Source organism: Balaenoptera musculus, chromosome 6 (assembly GCF_009873245.2).
Source record: "Balaenoptera musculus isolate JJ_BM4_2016_0621 chromosome 6, mBalMus1.pri.v3, whole genome shotgun sequence".
Classification (NCBI taxonomy): Eukaryota; Metazoa; Chordata; class Mammalia; order Artiodactyla; family Balaenopteridae; genus Balaenoptera; species Balaenoptera musculus.
This window is the reverse complement of record NC_045790.1, coordinates 37041143-37051062: the sequence shown is the minus strand read 5'-3', so window position 1 is coordinate 37051062 and position 9920 is coordinate 37041143. Positions and strand designations below refer to the sequence as shown.

The 9920-nt window shown below is 39.5% G+C and overlaps 1 protein-coding gene across 1 annotated transcript; it reads right to left on the bottom strand.

The window, feature by feature from the left end:
* Positions 1-704: 704 nt before the first annotated feature.
* On the bottom strand, positions 705-2820 carry LOC118897097 (polyadenylate-binding protein 4-like). The gene is given in 5 exon segments (XM_036855918.1): positions 705-891; positions 893-1083; positions 1086-2169; positions 2171-2787; positions 2790-2820. Coding segments are annotated over 5 exon segments (1977 nt in total). The 3' UTR covers positions 705-837.
* Positions 2821-9920: the final 7100 nt, after the last annotated feature.

Below are 9920 nucleotides of genomic sequence, written 5' to 3'. Positions count from 1 at the left end.
TTCGAGCCCTGGTCTGGGAAGATCCCACATGCCGCGGAGCAACTAGGCCCGTGAGCCACAACTACTGAGCCTGCGCGTCTGGAGCCTGTGCTCCGCAACAAGAGAGGCCGCGACAGTGAGAGGCCCGCGCACCGCGATGAAGAGTGGCCCCCGCTCGCCATAACTAAAGAAAGCCCTCGCACAGAAACGAAGACCCAACACAGCCAAAAAATAAATAAATAAATAAATAATAAAAGCTTTCATCATATTAAAAAAAAAAAAAAACAACTCCAAGGCCCACACACCAGAGGCAGATACCCAGCTAGGGGCAGATCCACAGATCCCTGCCCTTCATTAAAACAAAAAACAAAACAAAAAAAAAACCATTCTTCTATGAATCTGACATCATAACCTATGAGTTTTACAATGAGACAAGAGCAACTTAACTGTGATGATGAATAAAAGTGGTACTAATACCAATTTTTTTGGTCAATATCTCATGTATTAGAGGATGACTCAAAGTGGGAATTTTTTTTTTTTAATGGAGATTTTTTCTTTATTGAGAAACAAGACTTGGGTACATCAAATAAAACCAATTTCTGGGGGGAAAAAATCAAAACTTACAATAGAAAAAGAAAAAGTTAACACTGTCTGGGCCACATCAGAACCCAGAGAATATATTCTTTTAATTGAAAAATTCTAGGCGCGTCATAATTGACCTTTTGATACAAAATGACCTATTAAATTTGCGATTTGTGGTTCTTGGTGCTGAGGTCCATAGGACAAGCTAGGACGTCTTCAAACCTTGAGCTGAATTCCATGAGGGTTTATTTGGCTTTTGAATCAGTCTGTCCTTGTCTAAGAGGTAGCAGCAGCGACAGCGCCCACCTTCTGGGCAGTTTCTTTCTTGGCAATGATGAGCCTGTAGGATGGCCACAGCTTCATCCACCTTGGAGTGGAGAGACTCGGGGGACTCCAGCATGTGCAGCAGCTCCGAGATGTCAATCTCCAGCAGCATCCCCGTAATCTTCCCAGCCAGGTTTGAGTGCATCGTCTGGATGAGCGGGAACAAACGTTCACCCAGCATCTGCTTCTGTTCCTGAAGGGTGCTGCGGCCAGCATGGCGGCGGTCAGCGGCTCCTGCCCCTGCACATGGACCGCAGGCTTGGGTGCCTGCAGGGGCCGGATGGCAGGGTGAGGTCTGCGGACACTGGAGGCGTATTTGTAAGGTGCAACAGCCTGAGGAGCAGCGGCAGCAACAGCAGCACGAGGCACTAGGTTCTGCCCAGCTGTAAGAACACCTCCAGACGGGCAGCTGTCAGTCGGCCCTTGCTGGGCGGCACCAGCCCCACCAAAGTCCATAGCCAAGCGGTCCGGGCACTCAGACCCGACCCTCTGAGCGGTAATAGGGAGGCCGCGAGAGGCCGGAGCATTACCAGTTGGAGCCAGATGGCAAAGAGCTGGACAAGGCCCAGACTGGCGTATAGCAGTTGGCATTCCTTGGAAGCCTTGAGGTCTCCCACCTTGCTGCCAGCGTGGATTAGGCCTCATCTGTGCTAACTGGTTAGGTGTGTAATATGGAGGTCTTCCCTGAGCCTGTGGAACTTCTGGCACAAAGCAGCCCCCAGCTGCAGGCTGGAGCTGATTTAAGATGGCATTGGTGGGGAGCGCTCTCATCCCGGCCACCCGCTGCATATACTGGTTGGTCAGGTGACCCTTTCTCTCTTCCTTTCTCTGGGCCAGGGCGACATACAGTGGCTTGGAGCCCACGATGCGTCCGTTCATCTCCGTGACTGCTTTGGTTGCCTCTTCAGGGGATGAGAAGCAGACAAAGCTAAACCCTTTGCTTCTCCCATCCTCCAGCATCACCTTGGCACTGGTGATTGATCCAAAAGGAGAAAACTCTTTCCTTAACTTCTCATCATCAATGGTGTCATCCAAGTTCTTAATGTAGAGATTCACCCCCTGATAGCGACTAATTCTCTCCTGTTTCAGCTGTTCAAATTTTCGCTTTAACACGGCCTGCTGTTCCACTTTCTTCTGTGCATAGCCGATGAAAATGACTTTCCCACTGATTTCTTTTCCATTCATCTCTTCCACGGCCTTACTGGCATCCTCGTGTTTTTCGTAACTCACAAAGCCAAAGCCTTTGGATTTCCCACTGGGATCTCTCATCACCTTGACACTTAAGAGTCTTACCAAACTGGCTGAATAGCTCTTTCAGACTCTCATCATCCACCTCTTCCCCAACGTTTTTGAAATAAACATTGGTGAATTCCTTGGCTTTGGCTCCAAGCTCAGCTTCCCACTCTTTTCGAGACTTGAATCTGCCCACAAACACTTTGTGGCCATTGAGGAGCATGCCGTTCACATTCTCAACGGCCTTGTCGGCAGCCTCCTGGGTTTCGAAGTGGACAAAGGCATAACCCTTAGAGCCGTTCTCATCACACACCACCTTGCAGGACAGAATGTTTCCAAAAGCAGAAAAAGTACCATAAAGTGCCTTGTTATCTATAGATTTGTCCAGGTTCTTGATGAAGACATTTCCCACGCCAGATTTTCTCAAAGAAGGATCCCTCTGAGACCACATGATACGGACTGGCTTTAACTTAATCATATCAAAGTTCATGGTATCCAAGGCCCGCTCAGCGTCAGCCGGCTGCTGGAAGTTGACGTAGGCATAACCCTGGGCACGGCAGGTGATCATATTGCGGCAGACCCGGATGGACAGCACAGGCCCCGCAGGACTGAACTTTCCGTACAGGATGACCTCGGTGACGTCGTAGTGCAGGGCACCCACGTGCAGGAGGCCATGGGGTAGCTGCTGGCCACAGCGTTCATCTCCCCAGCCCCCAGCACCCTGAGCCCCACCAGGAGGACTTCTTAGAGGGACCACACAGGACAAAGGGGGCTCCGCTCCGAGCCGTGGCCCGTGCGGAGGCTCACAGGTGGCAGTGAAGCTCAGAGAAGTTGGAGTCAGCTCCGAGGGCGGGAGAGGAGTTCGGGGACGGCTCGGACGAGATCGAGACTGCCAAACCGCAGACAAACGGCTCTCAAAAACAATATGGCCCTCCCTGGGAGTTTGTAATTTTCAGCTGTCCTGATCTTGAAGCTCCCAATTTCAAAAAATGAAGAAAATTAAAACGAGGACTGTCCTGCAAATTACAAAAATTCTTCCAGAGGAAAGCCAGTGGTGCCCACAGCGGCCTCCGGAACGTGCGTTTCTCTATAAATATAGGCCTCGGGCTCCCGGCGGTTTAAGATTACAGCAGCCCAGGGAAAAGGGAAACCAAGTATTTGTCGGTGCCGACTCAGCAAGCCCCAGGCGGCCGGAGTGCGCAGCCGCCTCCCACGCCGGGCCGGCAAAGGGCAGCGCGGACACGTGAAACGCAGAGGCCGGCGCGAGGGGGGGAAGGTGGCGGGCGCGGGGCTGCCACGCGGCGCGGGCGGCGCGGGCGGAGGCGCGTGGAAGCGGGCGCGCGAGCGGCTCACCACCGGACCGATGGGCGGGGACCGACGGACGCCCAGGTGCGTTGGCGGCAGCGTCGGGCAGGCCGGAAGCGTGCAAAAGTGACTTCCCCGCGGGTTCTCCGAGGAGGATTCGCTTTTTTTCAAGATAGTAAAGCGTTTTCGGTTTTTTTAATTTTTTATCTTTTTCTCTTTTTTTTTCTTCAGGCTGCTAGGCCCGAAAGCAGCGGAGGCTGCGGCGACCCGAGGCGGAGAGATCAAAGAGGGAATTATTAAATTAATTAAACAAGGAGATCATTGGATTGATGTGGCTCTAATGTAACAGCCTATGTAAACAAACAAAAATCAATTAATGCCTCAGGGTTATAAAATCAAAACCTAAGGACAACCAGTCAGAAACAGCCTGCTAGACTCCAGACTATAGCCAATCAGTAATTTCCTTACTTTGCCTTCCACCTTTTCTCTATAAAAGCCTCTCCCCAACCTCCTGTTATGAAGCACTCCTAACCACTTCTGATTTGGCAATGCCCAATTCAAATCAATTGTTGCTCAAATTCTTAATTTTTTTAATATGCCTCAGTTTATCTTTTAACATACATTATGCATCTAATATTAATTTTAATATTAACTCACAAAAGCACAACAGGTGCTTAAGAATTAGAAACAGTGTAAGCCATCTTACCTTTATCTTAATTCTTATTGTTCTTTCATTATTATGTATTATTTAATTATTGGGAAAAAACAATAGCCCATTCCTAACCATAGAAACAAAAGGATGCCAATGAATGGAATTTATGATTATAAAGACTATGAAGGTCTTAACTTTGATTCAGACTTATAACTCAGAGAATTTTATTTCCTAGAAACTGATAGTCATGTAATAATCCTCATAGAACTGCCAATCTAAACATTAGCCTCATCAGAAAGTATGGTCCATCCATGAGCTATTCTTTCTTTAGGTTTAAAAACAGTTGCTTTTCCAGGACAAGTAAAGTGAGAAGCATTAACATCTACTAGAAGCGGTCTTTATTAAAAACAAAAAAAATTTATGGATCTGAAATTTTGTGGTTAAAACCATAACTTCATAGACACTGTGCTTGAGACAGTACGTTTAGAATACTTTGAAAGTTGATCCACATCAATAATGTAAATTCCTATCAGTAGCCTCAATCATGTTTATTATTCGAATACTTCTTACAATTTTAGAGTTTACAGTTGTCCTAATTCAATCACATCTTCACCCCTCTAGGAAGCTTATAATTACAGAAAATACCTAATGACTTGCCACACATATGCTTACTGTGTAATAAAGTTAAGTTCCTGTCCACTAAAGGGGGCCTTATCTGCACTGTTAAAGATTCCATTTTAAATCATTAACTCTATTAATAATCAGACTATTAAACAATGCACTAACAGTATGTTATTAATGAAGGGATAGTGTCTAAGAAGATACTTTCCAAGATCCCCATACATCAGTTGTACAAAAAGAACTTTAATATGAAGTAATTCTCTTTAATGTATTAGAAATATTTTATTGCAGGATATTTTTGAGCTTTCAGTCACTCAAGTGCAGCCCTTCTGCCAAAATTTGACAGAGGCTAATCATTAGCATGAATTAAACTACTAAACTGCTAAATTCATTAGAAGTATCATTTCTTAACATTTTTCCCTTTCCAGCTGCTGTAGTATCCATCACCGGAGCCCCCACGGTCTAAAGGAAATACACAGAAAACAAATACTACAAACACTATTTATCATCATAGATGTTTATATTTGACCTATTATGAAACATCATACACTAATTACGAATGCATCTATGACTCAGTATTACTTCTGAAAAATGGATTTCACGGAAATGGTAAAACATTCCCCAATTATATGTTTTATATGGCAAATAAATTTTTACTTTACATCTGTTCACTTCAGTTTTGAAACTGACCCTAAAGCTGACCCTTTTAATTATCATCTATTTCTTTATATAACAGTGTACTGATACTGATCCTATTTTTGTTGTACTAATTAGTACAACCAACTCAGGACTATTTAACAATATTAGCATCTATATTAGTAATTTCACATTCTGGTTACCACAATTACTACCAATATACAGAAAAATCAAATCCATATGAATTTGTATTTGAAAATCTAGAACTGTCCCTCTTACAATTTACAACAGAATGTTTCCTAGTCTCAATCAAATTTTTACTGTTTGACCCCATATTTTATTTTTACTAACACTAACTTGGACTTTTTAGGATATCAACCTATAGATGAAGTAAATAAATAAAATGGTAAATAAATAAATAGATAAATAAATAAATGCTATTCTTATACTATGAGTCACAGACTCAGCCTACAAATTAATTCAAAAAAGATTTATAAGAGTAAAATTATGTAGTTTAACAATAAAACAAATAATTTTGACACCTTAGATTATGGGTTATAACAATTACCTAATAACTCTATCAATATAAACTTCTCACTAGCATTTATAATAGTTCTTCTAAGTCTTTTAATTTATCCCATATAACTTTGCTACAATGTTTAATGGGCATAATATTATGTTTGTTTATTATAATGCTTTTTGAAAAGTAAATGTTAACCTAACATCAAGCACTACATTTTATATTTGCACCCCAGAAAGCTGCTATAGGCTTAACACTTCTTGTAAGAGTAGTTGGTATTATGTACAGTTTTTTACATCAAAATTCTCAATACATTTCAACTTTAAAAATTGCTTTCCTACCTTAAGTATGATGCCTCAAAACAAAATCTGAATTAACTATCTCCTAAAGCCTCATTATTTAATAAATTTATTGCATAAATAAATAAGTTTAATATCTTATTGCACTATTTTTCAACTCACTATCCACACCCTTAACAGTAGGTATAAGCTAGTTACCACCATTAATATTAATTGCTAGCCAATTTCACCTAATCAAAAGTAACTGAAATCCCAAAATAATGCTATATTTCAATACTTAGTTTAGTTCAAATAATTTTAATCAAACATTTACTAACACAAATATTATCCTGTTCTACATATTATTTGAAGCAATAGTAATTCCAACACTTATTATTGTCATTTAATTGAGAAATAAGACCAAACAAATAAATATAGAATTCCACTTTTCATTCTCTATATAATAGGATTCTTTTCACTTTTAGTAGCACTGATTTACATCCAAGACCACAGACTCACTAAATTTACTTGTAATATAATGTTGTACTCCCAACTAATCCCCAAAGGTGATCTAATAAATTACTATGACTAGCATGCATGACATTTATATTAAAAAATATCCTTATAGAGATTATATTTTTGACTACCAAAAGTACATATCAAAGCATAAATTACCACAATTACAGAATGAGAGTATAGAGACAGGGCCTGTATAATTTTTTAATAACACTCTGCCTTACTATGCCTGAGAAAATGTCTTCTACTAAGAGAGATGTAATAAATTATTTAAATATTGATTAATTAAATTAAAATGTGTTAATTAGCTTATTTTATCCAATTTCTTTTGGAAAACATTTCTTTTGAATTCCTATCTTTCTAGGCTTTAATTAATCACTAAAATTAGAAGATATACATACTAGCCACCCCTCATCTCAACAATATTCCAATTGATTATGCTGCCTGTACCCACTTACAAAGAAAATTCTCAATGATACTACTATAGAAGGATCAAATTTCCCATACCATTCTTCATTCTATGGATAAGAAAATCTGAACAGGTGGTTATCACTAAAATCAGCAATTTAAATTATTAAATAAAACTATTCTCTTATTATTTTAGCCCCAGCTTCTGCTCTGTTTAAATGCAGTAGGATTCTGATCTCAGCTGTGGGAACACAGGTGTCAGTGAGTGTCACGGATTCATGTTTTAAATAAATAGCTTGATTTCTATAGCCTGAGTGTCCCTAGTATCCTCAGACATGCCTGCACATGTCTGAACAGCAAAAAGAAAAAGAATCCCTCTTGTTCCGGCTCTTTCCTTTAATGATTTTCCAGGTGTACCTAATCAAGTAATCATCAGGAGGGCAAAAATCTCTAGTGAATTCATTAACTCTAAATAGGAAAGAATGTTTTCCTAATAACAATGATCCTAATCCTGTTCTAAGCAAAATGCTCATAATTATGAATTAGGGATAAAAGTGAAGAAAAAGCGAGTATACTATAATGCAAATACTTAATTCAAATGTAACAGAGGATTTGCATTGCTAAAGATAATGGACATTCTACATGCAAAATGGTAGGTGTTTTTCATAAGAACTGTTATTACGGTTTCTCATCTAATAATATAATACTGGTACTTACTCATCTTTTAAATAACAACGAAACCTAATTGAGGGCTGTAAAGTAAATAACTAGCTGATAGTCACTTATCGTTCTTGCTAAGGCAAGTCTTTATGAGTCTACTATAAAACTCTTGTATTTTTATTTGATCAAGTGTTTTACTTTTATACTCACATTCCCTATACAGAATATTCTTATCTTTCTTTCTAATCTTTCTCAACTCTTTACTATTGGCATAGTCTAACTTAGAATTAACATTAATTAGTAAATATATTCTAAACATTAAAGTGTATATACTATTTATTGACAACCAGAATTTCTTGGAAACCTCAAACTTAAATTTCCACACATCTTACCTATAACCAGAACCACTGGTATGCAAAACTTTGGTAATGAGTTTGTTTTTCTGTCCTAACCCACAGATGTCCAGTAATTCCACCTAAAATGCTAGATCCTACTCATACTGTTAATCTCTTTCTCCACTGGTTTTCTACACCCATAGTACATATCCAGTGTTGTAGGCAGATGGGAAAACCTTTACAGACTAGTGGCTGCTGAAATGGCTGCTCTTCTCCTTAGAGGTAATGGAATCCTTCCTGAGTTCTCTATTATTTTCTTCTAACAGAGAAAAACAAACAATAAAAACAAAATAATGTAAACAAAGCCACAAGATCCTAAGTCTCTGAGTAAGACTGTATGTAAGCACCGTGAACAATCCCATAAATAGTAGAAAGAAGGCTGTTTTGGAGAGTGGGTGTGGCAACTCACTCAGTTCTAATTCCCAGCAAGGGAGCAGGGAGGTCCTCCTGAGTAACAATCAGCCAGGGCTTGTTTTTAGCAGGTCTGTATTATTTGAGCATTATAATTGTGTTATCCATATATTTTGGATTCCCTTTTTTTTTTCCTTTGAGTGTCATGAAATGAGAGCATGTCAAATTCTCCAATTAAATGATACTAATTTTCAAGATTTTTTTTCTGTAGAGACATCAATTCTATAAACTCTTGAGACTCTGTAATTGTTTCTGTTATATATTGTTGTGAAGAGATCAGATAGGTGAGCAAGAAGGAACAACACACGCTGAAGACAAGCAGCCATTGTTACAGGTAGACAATGCGAGAGTATACTGTGTGCCTGGGAGCCAAATGGAGAAAATATTTTAAGCAGGAGGATGTGATTGGTTGTGTCAAATGTTACTGATAAGTCATGTAAAAAGAGGACTTAGAACTGACCTTTAAACATAGCAATATGATGGTTATTACTGGCCTTTAACAAGAGCTGTTTCAGTGGAACCATGAGAATAAAAAGCTTAAAAGAAGTTGCTTCAAGAGAGAATGGGAGAGGAGGAATTGGAGATTGCAAGTATACATAACTCTTTTGAGGAGCTTTCTTAAAAGGTTAGAGAAAAATGGGCAACATTTGGAGATGAATGTGAGGTCAAGTAAAAAAAAATAATAAAATGGGAAAATTAATGGCATGCTCTTAAGCTGATAGGAACAACCCCCAAAAAGAAAAACTTGGAAATGGAGGAAAGAAAGAAACCAGTTGCTGGAGAAGTTTCCATGATTAAGAGATGATGCATTCTAGTACATGAGGGGAAGGGCTGACAGCAGCTAAAAGCGCAGACAATTTTTTCCTAATGATAGAAGTGAGGGAGAGTACACAACACATGTGTAAGAAAGTTAATTTAAAAATGGGTCTAACTGCTAAGGAGTTAAGAGGCAAGGTCATCATCTGACAGTGAGAGGAGAGGAGGCTTAGAGATTTGAGGAGAGTGAAGCCAGAAAATGACAGTTTAGGAGAGAAGAGAAAATGGACTAAGGAAATGTGGTACAATTATTGCTATGTCATTTTTTTCTCCTTTCTAATATTAAATGAGAACAGGTCAATTTTACCAAGCTTAATATTTGAAAAAGAAATAAAATTAAATTTAAAAAAGGAAGAAGGAAAGAAAAGAAAAAAGTACTTTGAGTGTATTCTATTTAGGTCTCCTTCATATCTACTTGAATATCATTTGAATTCTCCCTAAGGTACCATAGGGCTGGATGTTGTTGATTTTGATTAGCAGTTCAGAGAGCAGAAAAATACTATTAAGAGAGACTGATAAAGTAGACATTCACAACTGGGGAAATAAGTTTCTGCTTTCTCTCTTTCTAATTCTGCCTAGAGACA